We start from the raw sequence: 18,260 nt of genomic DNA on the forward strand, positions 1-18,260 counted from the left end.
GGATAATGGATTGTGTGTGATTCTCTGTGTAATTGTAATTCTCAGCACCAAAATGATAATCCGGTCCAAACCAATAGAAGCCTTTGATAATAGGTCTTACACTTAGTGATGTAGCTTGGCCAAGGCTGACTAGGTCCAACGGGACGGCAGTGCCCCTGCCGTAAAACCTTGGGGTTTGTACAACTTGTACAACTGTTCAATGGGCCAGTTACAAGGGAGATCTCTGATCTCTCCAACAGGCTAATTTGCACTATGGATGCTGTGCCAAGCCGGTCACTGGATTTTAAGTCATGGAGTGCCGAGACATGATGTCTTATTCTGGCGTTCTTCGGTACAGATGAGGGCTGGGGGCCGCTGCCCTGGCTAAGGTGTAGTGCAGTGCCCAAGGTAAATACACCTTTGCTTACCCTTTTGAGATGAGCTTGCTGCTGCGATTGCTTCCAGTAGCACCTTGAACTTACAGACCAAGTTGAAGGGAAGATGCAGCACTCGGAAGTAAGCGTTGATCATGCAGCATGTAGAAACTGAAAACTATAGGGATAGAAGGCAATAGACACACCTGATGTGTTTTGTGCCAAAAGGTGAATTATCATATTCCTAATTTTCTACTTCGTGTCACAGGTAAGTGGAATAGCCTTCCAACAGAAGTGGTAGAGGGAGTTTAAACATCCATGGTATAGGCGTGATTATTTAGAATATAGAAGAATACCATGAACAGAATAGGATGAACGGGCAGATTAGATGGGCCAAATTCTGTTTCTATGATATTAATGTTTAACCCCTTAATGACAAAGCCCGTACATGTACAGGCTCAAAATACATTGTTTTCAATGGGTTTAGGGACTGTCCATTGTCCTTAAGGGGTTAAGCACTTTTTTGGCTCAAATATGTAACACGTGTCTTGTTCCCCCATAGTTCTTGTCCATGGGACAGTAAAGTTTCCATCTGATCTTATTTCCAAGTGCCATGCCTGCCCTCCAGTTATGCATATGTATGCAAAATATAGTTGAAATAAAGTACAAGATACAGTTCCTAGGTAGAAGTCACATTTTTATGCCTACTCCTGAGCTGATGAGCTATATCATTTTAAAGCAAACTGTCCAGAGCATAATACATGTCACTGTGGAAAAGTTAGTATCTATCTGTGCCAAGTTCAACAGAAGATGTACAGACACAGTAAGGGCATAGTGATATGTTCTCCAAAATACATTGCCCTTCTGTCTGCACCAGACTAAGGACATGCTTTTTATGGATATTGATCCCTGCCATCTTGTGGTAGATGTGTAAAATGAAAGATGTACCTCTTGTGTTAAAGTGTGTTTATTATAATCAGTAGTGAGCTTGGTGTTTCTAAATCTAGGTATATTTAACTCCTACATGGACAGGCATGCCACTTTGCAGGTTGCCAGCATTAACACATCTTTATTATCAATAAATCTTACTGTCAAAAGCTCAACTCGGTGCAAATGTGGATGTTTTGAGTAGTCAGTCCAAAAGAAGATGGAGTCTTTAGTTAAAGCTGATACCTTTTAGTGGACCAACACAGAAAAATATGTAGTCACATTTTTATTATTTATAATAGTAAACAAAGCTTGGCTTGCCTAACTTTAATTTTGGATTAACCCTTTTTTTGATCACCTGAACTTTAGCTTCCTACTCAAAAAGTTTACAGAGGTCTACAAGGAGTCTCTGCAGAAAGGCTAATGTTGTCAATAAGCGAAAACTTCTGCATGGAATTCTTGAAAAGCAAAAATGTAATTTGTGTGTGACAGCTGCCTGTTGATAATGGGCTGTGGTGGGACCCTAAGGTGATACAGAACCTCTACATTTCTGGAGGTTGTCCTGCTTAGAAAAGGGCACTGGAAAAACACACTTCATTAAGTGCACTATTTTTTCACACATCATGGTCAATGACCTTTTGGAAAACGGGAACAATTTGCAGGAAAGTCTCCTTCCATACAGGTAGGATTAATAACCACTGAAGTGGCTACTTCCTGCAGACTCTACTAAATCAACCAACAAAAAGACCTTAAAGAATAATCCTTGTCTCAAAGTGTGGGAATGATTGGAGGGCTTTAATATCACATTCTGCCGGTCCTTCTGATTTAGCCATGACGAAGTTAGATGCTCCACCATGTCTCCCTCCTTCATTTCTATGTTTTCCTTTTTGTCCTTCATGTTCTTCTCTTTATAAGTAGTGAGTGCGCTCCTTTTCTAAATTGTAAGATTACTGGAAATAAGAATTGGATGATCAGATTATATCTGACAGTGTTGACCTCATTTCTTAGATTAAACCGAGGCTAATTCACATGTTGATTTTAAGAAGTTGCTTTTTCGATGTTCCCAGTTTTTCATGAACTAGAAAACTGACCTATAATATAAAAATACTTCTCTCAATGGAATTGGTGTTCTACTTTAGAAGTAGGGAACATTGGTCTTGCCATACCATCCAGACAGACATCTTGGGAGCCCAGAAGAGCGGCAGATGCTAACGCTTTGATAGTTCTTACTTCACTTCTGTCCGGAATTGAATGTCTTTATTTGTTGCAAGCTTATGAGAACCTGGAGTGCTGGTTTCTGATCTATTGCATGTAAACCTGGACACCCATAGAAACGGTAATAGTGCCTATATTGGCTTTAATACTGTAATTGTGTTTATATTCAGGTATACATGTCACTTGCTGTTATTTATTAGTTATTATTTTTATTGAAAAGGAGGTACTTATAAATACTAAATGTCATTAGTATTATTAAAAAAGGCCATAGTAAAGTAGAATGTAAAATGTATAGTGTGGAATATATACTCTCTAACCTTCCCAGCCCTGGAAATTTTCATATAGGATGGTATGTAGGCTTAAAGGGTAGAGTAACCAGAGGGCACTTTTTAAATTGGGGATGCTTATAGATTTTTTTTTAAAAAAAACAACAAATGTCCAATTATAGAGGCTGTAAGTTTACTGGATGGGATTAGTTTCACTGTGTTACCCCTGCCTGGAAAGCATGGCTTTACCCTGTAGGTCCTAGAGATAGGTCAAATCTGGGGTCTCCAAGTTCAAAAAGGTAAGAGTGTGGAGGTAGCAGGGATACAAGATGGATGCTTCTTTGGGAGCTCCATCTAGGGGAGGCACAATACCATTTCTTTAGCACTAAAAAGGCTCTCCTCTGCTATCTACTGAGATGTAGGAAAATTATACATACGGACCTGGAAGATGTGATTACTTCTGCCTCCCTGAAGAGGATGTTGCAGAAGATGAGAGAGAACATCAGAGATGATTTCAAGCAATTGCTGCCATAAAGAAAGAGGTGAATCAGTTGGGTGCATTAATGGACCGTATGGAATCCAACACACAAAATATATTTTTGCTTTTTAAAAATTGCACACAGAAAGTGTTTTTATATATTGATAATGTTAGCCTTTCTGCAGAGAAACCTTGTAGACCTTTGAGGCTGGATATTCCTGCTGTTCAAAAGAATTAAACACACAAATTATGGAAGCCAGCAAGCCAAGACATTAAGGACAATGCTATGCTTCCATTGTTATGGGAACAGTTTGGGGAAGACCCGTCTCTATTCCAGCATGACCCAGTGCACAAAGCAAGGGTCATAAAGACATGGTTGGATAAGTTTGGTGTGGAAAAAGTTGACCGGCCCCACAACTCCATCGAACACCTTTGGGATGAACTGGAGCGAAGATTGTGAGCCAGGCCTTCTCATCCAACATCAGTGCCTGACCTCACAAATACTGGATAAATGGGCAAACTCTCCAAAATCTTGTGGAAAGCCTCCCCAGAAGAGTGGAAGCTGTTATAGCTGCTAAGGGGTGCCAAATACATATTACTGTCTATGTATTTAGAATGCTATGTCATAAAAGTCTCTATGGGTGTAATGGTCAGTTGTCCCAATACTTTCGTCCATATAGTATGTGTGTGTATATATATATATAGTTACCATTTATATTTCTAAACAACATTCAGCTTGTGCATATGATATGCCTTTGTGACAGTTAATTATATGAGGTATATTTATTTCTGACAAATTTCATGCAAAATAACTGATTGCTATCTACAATTGCTATTCAGGAATGTACATCAGCATGTTCATTGATAGTGTAAGGCAGGTGTGTCAAACTGTATAGTTCATTAAAGGTAAATATCTTGAGATTATTTTGGTAGCTGATTTAAAATGTTGTATATAATTAATTGTTCAGATCTGGTATAAGCTAATTATATGTTTTACCTTAAGTTAAAATAATGACTCAACAAATACAAACAGGAGTTAAGCATTGTTGGCTCTTGCTAGACTATAACTATGTTCTATGAATCATGTTTTTCTGTGAATATATCTAAATCAGCCCTGCAGCCATAATCAGTGCTTTTCAGAAGCAAAGACAAACTAAAAGGCTGCATACAATGGCAAAGTCAATTTTTGCTTTGAATATTAAACACCAGGTCCATCAGCTAGGAATGTAATGGACACAGTAAAACGCTGCCCATGCCATGGTACACTGGATGGGGTGACAGAAGAGGGACTTTGCAACACCACAGAATGTTTCTCTTAGGAAGATGGGGCTGGGATGATTTTTCTAATGAAACAAACTAATATAGCAGAAAAAGAGAATCGTCGTATAATATGTACGAGCAACTCTAGCAGAGGTAAAAGATTACTACTAAGGCTACAATTTTGAAACATGTATCCTTTTTACACTAATTGTAGCATGATTAAGATGATTGGAATCATCACATGCAGACTAACCACATGAAGATCTGCTGTTTGAAGCATTCAGTGAACTTTGAGATTGGCTCTATGTTAGTTGTAAAACCAGGTCACATGTTTTATTTATTAATACTTTTTTACCACTGTTTGCACAAAATTTAGGGTACAGTGATGTACTATGTAATAAAATGTGGACATTTGGTAGAGGAAGATCTGTTCTACATTCTGAATTTAAACTATGTAAGGTTAGTTCCTTCACCAAATTTACCGGAAATATTTGGAAACACCAAGTTTCTATCACCCTGAGAACTTTCAAACTGCTCCCCCCCCCCTGGGTCCCTACCATAGATCATGTCACTTTTTGGACCGAACAATCCAGGGAACCGAGCTATCCATTGATACCCCACCGCCGCTCCCTCGGGATCACCCTGAAAACAGTGTTTTGGGGTTATACGGGCATTACTGTGCTTGGTGGTGGATTGTGGCCTCACACTGTCTGGGCAGGGTATTGTTTGGTTGATGCAATTATGCTCCTTATCCTGTTTTCCACCTCATTGGTTTTGTCTAATAATTGGGGTGGGCTGCTATAACAACTTTTCGTCTTTTTCAGGGCAGCTCCGGCTAGCCACAGCGCCAGCAAGGCTCCATTATATTGCTGTCCCGCTTCCTCTCGCACGGGGTTAACTGCTGAAGTCTTGGACCAGTCAGGGTACAGGACATCCCATCACAGTTAGTAACCATGTTTCTGAAGGACATTTTTACTATGTAAAACAAGTGAATGCTGGTTTAAGAGGTGCCACTTTACCGTGTGAGCTACTGGCACAGCGTGCTTATCAGCTTGTTCGTGAAAATGTACACAATAAAAAAAAAAAAAATTGGGAAGTCTTTTCTTTTTTTGGGAAGTATTATTTTGTATATTTATTTATTTACTCATTTCACTTTACCACAGTAGCACGTATCTTTAGGTTTATTCACGGTGTTATACAATAAAATGCATATGTCACTGGAAACATGTATTTGTTTCACAAATTTCAACACCACCAAAATTGGAACGTATTTACTTGATAATGATAATCTCGTTTTCATGTTATTAAAAATGAAATTAATAAATCTTACTTCAGACTATTTCCTACAATTCCTGCACAAATGATCTAGATGCGATTGGAAGAGTTGTCGACTTAGTAGTTGCAGTATGATCCTTGTATTAGTGCAAACAGCCATGGTCCATCAACTCCAGCCCCATGGATCCTGTTTTTAATTACCACATCTTCATCTTCTGACAAGGGGGCTTATCACCAATTAAAGTCCTCCCACAATTGTATTTCTTGGCTCCATCTATTTGAATGAGACGTTCTTTGTTTCCCGCCATTTGACCCCTTGCTTCAACACAGATTGTAGCCTTTCGAACTTCCCTGCACATGTTAAACCAGTCTGCCATGGTTACAGAAGACTGTCCTGTCAGGTTAGTCAGCACGTTCGTTGGCTTCTCCTGGCCAAATAGATAACCAATTTCCAAGATTTTACATAAAACGAGGTTAGAGTGAAGTTTTCCATTTAAATCTGTGTAACGGAAAAAGGCATTGCCACTTCTTAATGGGCACGTGGGGAGAGGGAGAAGTATTGGTTTTCATTCTCTTCGCCCCAATCTCCCCTGCACTGAGCACACTGCGATCAACAAACAAGACTCCATAGTCTTTTGCATTGCTGATAACGATGTGTGTGGTCAGCCAGCAGGGAGGGCCATCCGAGATCCCAGCAGGGTCTAGACATACCCTGCCGGATCTCTCCAAAGTGCTTGCACCAAGCACCGCTACACAAAATCGGTCAGCAGAAAGCCAGCGATACTGTGGAAGTCTAGGCTGTATATAGAAAAAAACATATGACGTACAGGTATATCCTAAGGGTAATCTTGCCGCAACTTTTGTGGACATACCTGTATTTCTATAGGGTAACAAGGGGGTTAATACGGAATTCAATTTGTAAGTGGACTTTGAAGAAATCTTGATGATTTAACTATACGTTATGCAGGGCCAATCAAGCTCACTGGGGTCTGCTGTACATAATCTATGGTAAAGTTAAAGGGCTGAAACACAACTTTCACGTTAATAAATAAACCCTGTAGTACACATGGCGTTTTAGCGGGTCCATTGTAACATTGACGCTTAGGGTTGACAGACAAATATGAACTCCTAGATTTCCACGTTAGGGGGTTCTATCCACTTAAAAAAGGAATCTGGAGGATAGCTGAACATTTGAATGATCTGATATCAGTATACATGATGGACAAGCCAGTGAGCTGGCCTGTACATTGCAAAGAGAGTTGTAACAAATCTCTTACATTAGCTATCCATTATGCAGGAGAGGCAGACAGATTTTGATCTTGCTCGTGTGTAGCGATGCAAACTCCTGCAGAACTTCTTTTGTAAATAGGCTGCTTTAATATTGACTGGGTCAATCTTCTGACATTTCTCCAGCTACTTATTGGTCTGGAAGGAAAGCATGTGAACCGCTCTTGCTTGGTGGTTAACACCAGTCCTGCGTGTGACCTTTCTGGTTAGTCTTGGAAAAGAAACCACCTTATTTGTATTTATCGTCATATCTCAGACATTAATAATTTTGTATCACAGATGCACCAAGAATTATAAAACTGCAGGTCTGCGATCAAAGTACAAATTGACTATTAAGAACATCCTACTAATCATCCGCTCTTCAAAACGCTTAAAAAATTTGCTTGTTCTGTTGCTACCCTTCCTGAAAATAATTTGCAAAATTAGGTTTCTCCAATTAATCAGGATATCTATTCCTTAATTACATTGGCTCATCATCATTTCCAACTAATGAAAGGCATTCAACATCATTTTTAGAAAACTCAAGTAAATTGGAGCTGGAAGTGCAATCATCCACCCATATCCTTGAGGGACACGTGCAATAAAAGTAATTTATCTGTAACTGAGAAGGTTGTAGAAAGCCAGATATCACAAAGCTTTTTACTTGTTCATACTGTATTTGAGCAGTGTCAAGAAATTGGTGAAATGTCACCTCATTTAAATCATTTTACAGGGCCAGCTCAGCCCTTCGAGATGGAGCAAACGAGAAATAAAGCAAACTCTCTCCTTACAGTACACTTTTAACAGTGACGGCCAAAATTATGCATTACGCAGGGTCAGCCATGCTCTCCCTAAAGCAGGAGCTCACTGGGGTTGGACCTTTACAATGCATAGGAGAATCTAAAGGAGGTATCTGCTACAGAAGGCAAAGCTGCCCGTCTATACTACAGGAAAATATCTAGTGATCGCTTACCGCAATTGCTAAAAATAGAGCCTTAGAGGGCTGCTACGAAGTATAAGCTGGCAGTCTTTGTCCACATTGCCAACTACATATCTCCTATGAGGCTACCAATAACGAAACAGTGAGCAATTAGGCCGTTATGGCAAGCAGAGCAGCTACCGTTCTGTACAAGAATTCTGTAACTGTAAACCCTACTGTGCTATTTGTACAGCATTGATATGTTACTCAATATAAGCCATTCATAAAAAAAAAAAAGTTTTTCTTTATTGTTCGTATCGATAATGTGTAGTTTCACTTGTGTACAAAAGCCTGTCAGGTCTGCAAACCTTGAAGGGAAATCAGATAAGACATGCAGACTAGTGTACTGTGCCAGAAGAAAGATAAAGTAAAAATTGAATACACCAAAGCAAAAAACCGCCTTCACTGTTAAATGCAATGTCTCATTGATTTAACAGAGGTTAAGTCTTACCAAACAAAGGTGAATCCATCACAGCCAATTAACTGCACAAACACCAAAACATATGCAAGAGGAGTGCTACAGGACTTGTTACTGTGCCACATTGTCACCATTCATAGTGGCAACAAAATTAAGCACTACATTTTAAAATCAAGGTACTACTTTTATTGAACAAATTATACACATTATGGACATCAAACCAATATAATTACAACTGTAAAAATTTCCATGACTTGCCCAACTTGAGAGATTTACAAATTAGTAAATAACTGTACATTTACAGAGGATATTTTATGAACCCCACAAAGGGAACAGCATAAAAATATGGATGTTTCCAGAGCCCCATTTCAGATAAGCCAGGGAATGGCAACAGTCAGTACTTTGGAAGAAATCTAAAAATTAGAAAAAAAAAATAAAATTTTAGTGTACATTTAAAAAAATAGCCAAACTATTACAGATCATATTGTCGCTATTTGAGACAGGATACCAGCCCACTGAAGTAAGCCAACAAACCAGGATTTAGAGAGATCATAAGATTTTGGCAATGTGGGTGTCTTGAGGATTGAATTGAACATAACGCTCCTCTGCAGTCTATCCTAAACGCTGCTGCTAGACTCATCTTCCTTGCACACTGGCTCCCTAATACCTTAAGAATTAAATTTAAAATCCTGGTACTAACATATAAAGCCTTCCATAACACTGTTCCTCCATACATTTCTGCCATCATAAGCAGATACTCTCCTAGTCACGTTCTTCCCATGGGCTAAGGCTCTCCTCCTCACTTATCACCTCTTCCTTTTCCTGTCTACAAGATTTCACTCAGGCTGGCCCATATTTCTGGAATCTACTTCCACTGAACCTTCAGCATTCACCCTCCCTCCCAACATTCAAGAAACATCTCAAAACTCACTTCTTCAGAGAAGCCGCACCATCTTTGTTTCTAGAACTTCCCTGTCACTGATACAACAGCCAGCCACACTACCTCTCGCCTTTTCTCTGTGCCTTATGTTTGTCCTCAAACCATTCAAGACAAATATATTCTGGGACACAGCAGAGAGGACTGTGGCGTGCAGATGACTGTTAGTGCACTGCCATGGGTCAGGCCTAGAGGGGCCCCTAGGCTATATACAACAGGAGGTACAGCGATTGTGGTTAATAAACTGATCTAAGTCTGCCAATATGTTCCAAACAGGCATTGCAATAGTCATGGTGAGGCAGGTTCAGCATAGCATTTAGCACAAGCTGACCTCAAATAGGAAATGAAGAAAAAATTACCAACCAGTCTGTTTTTATTTTATTTTTCTGTCTGGCAGTACAGTATTGATGTTGAATGCTCGGAAAAGAGCAGTATTTCTACCAGAACTTTGAGATGCCTTTAGTTTTTAACTCATCATAGTTCCTCAATGCTTCCCTGTCAAGCTGGAAATGTCAGCTTAATACAGTCATTCTTTATAGAGAAAAAGACAAACAATCGTGTTATGTCACACTTTACTGGTAAACAAAATGGTTTAACGCAAATGTTGAAATATTAAGGTGAATAAATGTAAACGTGGTCTCCATGTGCCGACAATGAGCAGCACGTTTTAAGTTTTAGCCTGTTTATCATGGTCTTTCCTTCACCTTACCTTATGATCTAGGCCTCAACACCAACCAATTCTGGAGGAAGGGGGACCTTTGGATGCTTGCTCTCAAAGTGTTGCTTGAATGTTTTGGGGTCTGGCATTTGAGTCTGCACATAAAGAAGAGAACGCTTACAAAAACAAAAACAGCATTGCAAATATGTCTACATGCGTGTATACGTGCTCCATTTATTAGTAAGGCATAGAATTGGCTGACTGCAGGATAATGGCTGTGTGTTTAGTCAAGCTTTGCTTTTTAACAGTGGTGTGTTCTCAATGTATTATGTTATTGGAAATTCACATGTGTTGTGTTGGAAGATGGGGATTTACTGGAGAGACAGCAGGTAATATTAAACTGACCTAATTTAGTTAGCATCCACACCAACGTTAATTTAATATTTGCTCTACATTTATTTTCTAAACAGATGCATACTCGTAATGGAATGGAGAAAATCTCTACCTTGTATAATGCATTTTTTTCCTGTGTAAGACGCTAAATAGACTGACTTAAGAAGAGGAAATTGCTTTTCTGCTAAATTCTGAGATGTAAGAAGCCTTGTTATGCATGTGTGGGCAATACTAAGATTGTGTTGGAACCATGAAGAGATAAATATTCAGGCTTCACACTCAAACAATAAATATAAAGTGCTTTAATGTGCAACAAAGTGCCTATATACATGCATATAGGTGGGTAAGAAAAGAATAAAGCTTTTGGCGTGATGGCTGTTGAAAGATTATTGTTAAACCATGAAGAAGCCAGGCACCATTCCTACATAGTTCATGGAGGTTAAACTAGAAGCCTTCGATGGCATCAGTTATGTAATCATGGAAATGGGAAGATCTAAAGGAGGCAATCATGTCAGATTTACAGTTTTCTGGGTAATATGTCTCTGGGGAACTTTTTCAAACATTACATTATTTTCTTACATTATGGATATGCCAGGATAGTGCAGAAACGGGTGATGTTATCCGAGGTAGTATAAAAGATAGTGTAGGAGACCAAGGCACTATTAGGTCGAGGCTGGCGACATCCAGGACATCAGTCGATGTTACCATTGAGGGAACAAACGCGTGTCTCCTTTGCCACCGATCAGCATTAGTTGCAAAATATAAGTTGGGAAAAATACAAACGGTGGCTTAAAACCAATTATGTTGTATGGAACAGGCAAAGGGCCATATACTTACCCTACACACAGAACAGGTGTATACCAGGGCAGCTTTGGCTGCAGCTTTCTGATCATGCCCTTGTTTTTTCTTCAGGTCAGCTTGCTTTTTTGCATTTTTCTGTTGTGATTGGATCTTCTGGTGTCCTCTAGCCATGTCTGCAACATGTTAAGATTTAAACAGTTTATAGGCAGATGGAAACTAAAGAACGCCACTTTAACAGGTGCACATATCCAATTTATTTGCTTACTGGAAGAACAACACACAAGAATGATGAAACTCATGCTGTGAACTGCTGTTCGCTTAACAGCTGTTAGTTTCCATTCTGAAGAAAGATTATTTCCTTTGCCCAAATACAACCTGTGTGTGTTCAGAGATATGTAGCTGACTGTTACGCTGTATCAATACTTTTATCTATGTTCGATACTTAACCATGTTCTTGGCCACTACTTAAAGGGCAAGCATAACAGTTTTCAGCACGAGTAAATGATTGCTGGCAGATTGGAAGAAACCTGTGGCTGGGCCAGCATTAGCTACTTAATTTCATGTTCTCAAGTTCTCGTGCTTCTCCTCGCCTATCCCTTACAAGGGCTCCCCAAACATTGCTGCTCCTGAGAAGTTAAGACACCTTTCCAAAGAGTATACGTATAAGATGGGTTTGTAATAGACATACATTTCTTTATTGTATCTGTCCATACAAAGAAAACATACAGGACATTTCGGAGAACTCAAGATTTTATTGAATTCTGTAATTAGTTCATTTTTCTGTTTACAAAATGAATAGGCGTTTATATTTAAAGCAGACCGGTAGCTTTCCCGTACAGCATTGTCCAGAACTTTTAGGCGGGTGTGAAGAATGATTTCAAAAATAAAATGTTAACAGTTTATTTTTTATCATTTCAAGAATGCAAGTTCATTGAACACAGGTATGACTTTCGACATTGAATGTATTGAGCAGCCTCACCTTGTTAGTGAGTTTTGCTGCTCCTCACACAGTTTTACTCCTCCTACACAGCTGTTTCTGTTTCAGTTAATTATGGAGTTTCAGCCTACATTGATGATTATTAGCACCTGTTTGGTATAATTGATCACACACCCAACTATATGACTAACAAATCCCTGATCTTGTGGTCACACCAAATACTTGATTTTAATACTGTTCACTCACTTCGCATTTTATTAAATGATAAAAATAAACATATCAACATATCTATTTATTAAATTATTACTTACACCTAAACATTTGGACTGTATAGTACAGCTTATTCTTTACAATAAAGTTTACTAAAAAGAAACAGTATTTTCTAGAAAGTCACCTTGTGTGCATACCTCAGAATACCTATGAATAAAAAAGGAACAATACACCACTGGCCCCATGAACAAAATTACGTAAGAAAGTGTTCATTTACATGACTATACAATGAATGTGGAACACACAAAAATATCTAGTCTTATCTACACACACACACACACACACACACACACAAGAAGTCATTTCCTCTGTTTAAACCCCCCAAGACTGCAAATCCTTAGCCAATCCCATCAGCCCCAATCCCAACAGCTGCCTAGCATTCAGCGAACAAGCTTCTAGAAAGATACAGCCTGCAGAGCACAAAGGCACATGAGAGCGTAGGCAGCAATGATAAGTTACAATGCCTACCCCCCCCCCCCAAAAGAAATACACAATCTGCATGTTGTATTAAACATGCAAAATGGTTACAAATTAAGAAACATTGCCAATAGTAGATAAAAGCAAAAAAGAAAGCTTTACTAATGAGCTCTTTGGATGTGGAAACTTTCTAAATAAGGAATTTGTTGAATATGATTAAATCACAAATATTCATATCAGGTTTTCTTCACTTGGATGGGGGACCTGGGGTAGTTTTGGAAGCTGGTTAGAACTTGTTAAGGGTAGCTGTGTGGAAAAGTGTGAGCTTGCGTTTTTAAACGCCTCATGCTGCTTTTCCTACAGCGTATAAGAACTTTCCTTCAACACTATTAGATGAAAATGCCCAGCATTACCAATACGCTAAAAACCCAAGGTGCGCTTTAGCCGGTTTTAATAACGACCACACATCACTGAGAAGCAAGACAGACAGCATTAAGACAGAACCTATGGATTTTTTTTTCTTTTAGACAGGCTGTAAATATCCTACAGCCCACCAGTCACACAACCTCCATATGTTAGTGGGGCTGGTCACTCTAACTATGAATCTTCAAACAAACAATTACGCATATAAAGGACGTAACAAGAACTAGTCAACGAGCGCATGATCTCACTTAACATGCTAGATGCCATCAGGCTAGCGACTACATTTTCAGCTTTCCTACAAATATGTAGCAAGGGGGTAAAGAATAAGCCCACTGCATCCTTCCCCAGTTTATTTATTTATATATATATATATATATACACACACACCTCAGCATTCAAATGGGTAATATTTAGGGATATCAGCTCTGAGGAGCCCCCATAGCATTGTTTATGGCCAAGGTCGGGATACGCAGGCTCAGGTTCACTGTAGCACAAACCAGCACAGTGACCGATCTCACCAGATTGGGGTAGCCTGTGTTAGGTAATGGGGATAGTCACGTTTTCCACATCATGACACAACAGTTAAAGATTAATCACACTACAGGCAGCACAGGAAACAAAGGCCTTCTCGCGCCGGACTCGCTAAACACAAATCCATGCTGGATTTAACGAGGGGTGCCTCAGATAGAGATCGTGGGCTAGCTGGTACCGGCTTGTTCTGAGAACAGAAGCAGCCTGAGCTAGCAGTCTCTCCTATAGAGCCCAGGCGCATGGCGGGCAGGCTTCCTTACACGGTAGGCTGCCTCACACGAAGGGACTGTAAAGTTAGTATCGTAATCCACAGCTCCACAGACCCGTCAATGAAGTCCCGGTAACCTCGTCTACTTACCGTGCGCTCGGAAGCTCCGGCGGGCCGGTGAGGCGGCTGGAAGAAGTACTGCAGAGCCCTCAGTTGCGCCCTGGGGAAGAAAGAGGGCGGGGTGTAGGACTGGTCGTATCCGGCACTGCGCCGCCTCAAGACCCTCCTACTATCTGCAACACGCACAGCCTTACGCAAGGGCGCCAGCCAACGGCAGTATCCAAGGGAACCACGATGAGAGAGCAGGGTGGGAGGGTTATGCGAATGCGTCAATACACTGGGAACTCAAAGCCAATGAAATTCACGGAGGGTGATGTAATAAGAGGTTACAGGGTGGGACTGGCGTTGCTGGGCAGCCTAGACATGGAGAGGCGAATAGCTGTAGTCCTCTTGTGACCTTATTTGCACCCGCTCCTTGTGACCTGAGGTGGTCTCATGCCAGCAAAAGACATTATTTTTTCCCATTAGTTTTACCTGGTTTCCCTTCTGAATCTAATACGTTCTGAAATATAATATAAAGTAATATTGGGTTCATAAGTAATACTGAGTATAAATTAATATTGGGTATTAGACTTATGCATTTGGATTTGTACGACTTTTTATTTTTTTATTTAACAAGCTCGGAAGAGCAGGGCCGTCTTCTCCTTTTGTATGTTTGTTATGGGTGCGATTTGAAATTATTTTACTGTTTAACAGCCCCATGGAATCTGCTGGCGCTATTTAAAGTTAATGTAATGAAAATTGCCTGTTTTGTGCATTTGCACAAGTTTCCGTAAATTAGGGTGATCCCTGATGAAACTGCCAAAAGCGAATTGCAAAAGTGCAGACATTTAGTGGGGATTCTTTCATTTGCCACCACTGCTATTGCAAGCCATTTTCTGGCGCTTGTTGATGAGGTAAAGTTGGAGGTACTGGGTATAGGAGAGTACATATCAGTGACTGATAAGTAGAAGTACCAAAAAAAAAAAACCAGGGGGTGGTCTTGTTGATGGTAATGGGTATGATTTAAATGGGGGTGTTTCCTGCTGACATCAGCTGGACCGCCCACCGACATCACGGGACCGCCCGTGAGCAGTCAGTCCTGGCCGCGTCTCCCAAGAGAAGGCTCCGGGTAGCCGGAGCTCAGAAGTTCTCAGGTATGTATAAGTGCGCTGCGGCCATTTTAACTTGGCGGCAGCAGCAGCAGCAGTTATAGACTGATGGGAGTTGGAATGTCAATAATATTTTGTATCATCTTTCTAGCTTATCATATATTATTTTTCATCCTTATTGATAAATAATAGTGACAAAAATAGGCATTCTATTGGGCTTGCACACAGTGTAACTGTACCTACAGGTCTTGTGGCTGGATGTGTCGGTCTGCCGGTGCCTGGCCTGCCCTGTGCCTCAATGCCCTTTCTTACACTGGGGGATCAATTCAGGTTTTTTTTTTTGTGATATGGATGGGGGATCGGTCTTGTGGCTGGATGTGACTGTGTGCCAGTGCTTGGCCTGTTCTGCTCTATGCCCTGGCCTGTGCATCAACATGAGGGAGAGGTCAGCCTGTTTGTCAGTGCCTTCCATGTGCCCTGCTCTCATCTGCTGCTGGAGCTCAATTTCCTTCCTTACTGTGAGGGATACATACTTTTTGGGGGAAATCCAGTGTCCTGTATGGTGGGACTGGATATGTGGCAGTATCTACCTACTCCTGTATCCATGCTACAAGCTCCTCACAAAGTTAATTGCCTCAAAACAAAAGCTACAAAAACGAAATGAAAATTTCATCCGAATGAATTTGCTTGACATGTATTTGGTGTGTATGTAATTCTCAGCATGTTCACAATATTGGGTATACTGAAATAATATGACCCAGCTTCTGTGACATCTCCCTCAGAAACATATGGTATGTTAGTGACCAACATAGAAAGCCAATAACTCTTTAAATTAAGAGGACAGTCAATAACCTCTATGGGATTTGCAGACAGGCCGGGGAGGGCTGTCAACCAGGGCTTTCCAGGATACATATAATTTTCTCATATTGCTGACCTGCAGAGATGAATTACTGCCCTGCACTATGTCATATGTATAACAGTAATTGCCATACCTGGGAACTCACCAGGTCTGTTTCCTAGTTCTCCAGGGCAGTGGAACAGCGATGCTCCATGACAACTCCACACCAAATTTTCCCACTCACAACCTATTTAATGGTATTTGGGGTAGCCCTAGTCTTGTCTGTAGCTAGCACCATCCCTCCCTTGGCTAGACATGCCCCTTGAACAGCTAGGCCTGCTTTTGCATGCGACTATTCCTGCTCCCTCCCCATGTATGGTAATCCTTCCATGTGTTTATACATCCCACATACTAATACCCCCAACAATTCACGTGTCCAAAGTAGGACACTTTTGATGGGGTGTGTGGTCATGAGTGAACGTAGCTCCCTAGGCCAGTCATGAATGTTCTACAGAAGCGCTACATAAATTGTTGGTGCTAAACAAATAAAGGATAACAGATTAAAAATTACATTATGAGAGGTCCTAAATTTGTAGCTTGTATTATTTTTATATAAATCCTTTATACTCATGGGATATAAAATGTGAAGATTTGAGTGACAGTGTGAGAAGATAGTAAGAGAAGATAAACCTGCTTGTCAGCTTTCTACCCTTATATTAATATTAATTAATGTTTATCCGGGAGGAGAATGATAGAAATTGGGTCATGCGGCAGTGACCTGGATTCAAGTAGGTCCCTGAGTAGATGCAAAAGAGATATAAGGTGTCGATTTTGCCTCTAATCTTTGCTTACAGGTACCACATGAAATTCTCATCTATTCTGTTATCGCCATTGTCTTGTTTATTACTGCATATTATCCTTACAATGCTTTTTGTTTTTCCTTTTTTGCACTGGTTTGTAGAATAGTGGAGCCTCACCCATATCCCAAGAAAATCTTTATTGCTCCTGTAGATCATGGTTTCATTGCAACTTTTTATTTTCTTCTTGGAAAATGATTTCATGTTCATATAGCATTTCTCATAAAGTTAAAAATCTCAGTTGGCAGTCTTTATTTTTTCTATCCTTTTTACTTTTGTTCTCTAAGGAAGGTGGAACACTTTCATTCTAACAGAACAGTCAAGGTATAAGACTTAACAATCTTACAACTATCCTAATCACAGGATCACCTTAGGCAGTAGGAGCGATTTGCGTCATTGTGTTTGAGAGAGGATTACAGCACCCACAAATCTCCTTTAAATCTGTTTAATTAACTCGTGTACAGAAATTGCATGTCTGCTTATAATAAATGTAATGTAAACCCAATTGGTTTTATTAGTTCCAGCTGGCACTATATATTTTTGTCATTTTATGGTTACCATTGTAGACATCCAGCATTTGTCAGGGGCTCCATTTGCCAAATAAGGGTTTTTAACTGTTGATTTGGGTTTAGTAATTATTTTTCATTTATTAAGTACTTCACGGCTGAATACATTCTATGCCATCCTAAAAACAATGGTGCCTCTTGATGGAGGATGGCATAGAATATGATCTGTCCTATGGCCCACTGCCCGCCGCCCCTGGTGACGACCTGAATGGACGCTGTTAACTTAAAGAGTTGGTTCACAGTTCGCATTTTTGTTGTAGTTAGATTTAGGTGGTAACCATATGAACAGTTTACACTTATAGTGGTAAAATTAGTTGGGAGGTAAAAGACCACATTTTAGAGGAGTGTAATTTTGTAAATATGTTTTTATTAACAAGAAGTTACAAATGACAAAAGAGTACCCAACGCAGCGGGTCATGAACCATCAAGATTACAAGGAACAAAAGCGCGAAGTAAGCTCCAGGCAGGGAGAGCGAACAATACCTAATACAGACCCTCGCATGAGAGAGATGGACAAGAGTAACAGGAACGAAGAAAAAAAAGAAAAGGGGGAAAGGGAAAGGCGAGAAGAGGAAAAGAAAACAGAAAGACAAGAGAAGGAACAGCAAAGGAAAATAACTAGGGGCCCGATGGAACGGGAAGTGGTAGAACAATCAAAGACAACAAACAAGAACAACATAAACAAAATAGGCCAGAGATCAGAGACAATGACAAAAAAGGGGGGGGCAGATAAATAGGTGAAAAAAGCATGAAGAACTGCCTCACATTTGGAGCAA

At 40.1% G+C, this 18,260-nt stretch overlaps 1 protein-coding gene across 1 annotated transcript; it reads right to left on the reverse strand.

Moving 5' to 3' along the window:
* Positions 1-8,600: 8,600 nt before the first annotated feature.
* On the reverse strand, positions 8,601-14,322 carry ZNF706 (zinc finger protein 706). The gene is made up of 4 exons (XM_053466955.1): positions 14,163-14,322; positions 11,263-11,399; positions 10,084-10,187; positions 8,601-8,850 (listed from the first exon to the last, which is right to left on the reverse strand). The coding sequence occupies exons 2-3, from the start codon at positions 11,395-11,397 to the stop codon at positions 10,092-10,094; spliced, it is 231 nt and encodes a 76-aa protein (XP_053322930.1). The 5' UTR covers positions 11,398-11,399; positions 14,163-14,322; the 3' UTR covers positions 8,601-8,850; positions 10,084-10,091.
* Between the last annotated feature and the right edge of the window lie 3,938 nt (positions 14,323-18,260).

Source organism: Spea bombifrons, chromosome 5, assembly GCF_027358695.1.
Source record: "Spea bombifrons isolate aSpeBom1 chromosome 5, aSpeBom1.2.pri, whole genome shotgun sequence".
Classification (NCBI taxonomy): domain Eukaryota; kingdom Metazoa; phylum Chordata; class Amphibia; order Anura; family Pelobatidae; genus Spea; species Spea bombifrons.

Excerpts from the sequence above, each read along its gene's own strand:
- ZNF706 (XM_053466955.1), bottom strand. The coding sequence starts at position 11,397 with ATGGCTAGAGGACACCAGAAGATCCAATCACAACAGAAAAATGCAAAA. Across the intron at positions 10,188-11,262 it reads ACACCTGTTCTGTGTGTAGG|ACTCAAATGCCAGACCCCAA; the intron begins GTAAGTATATGG and ends CTTTATGTGCAG.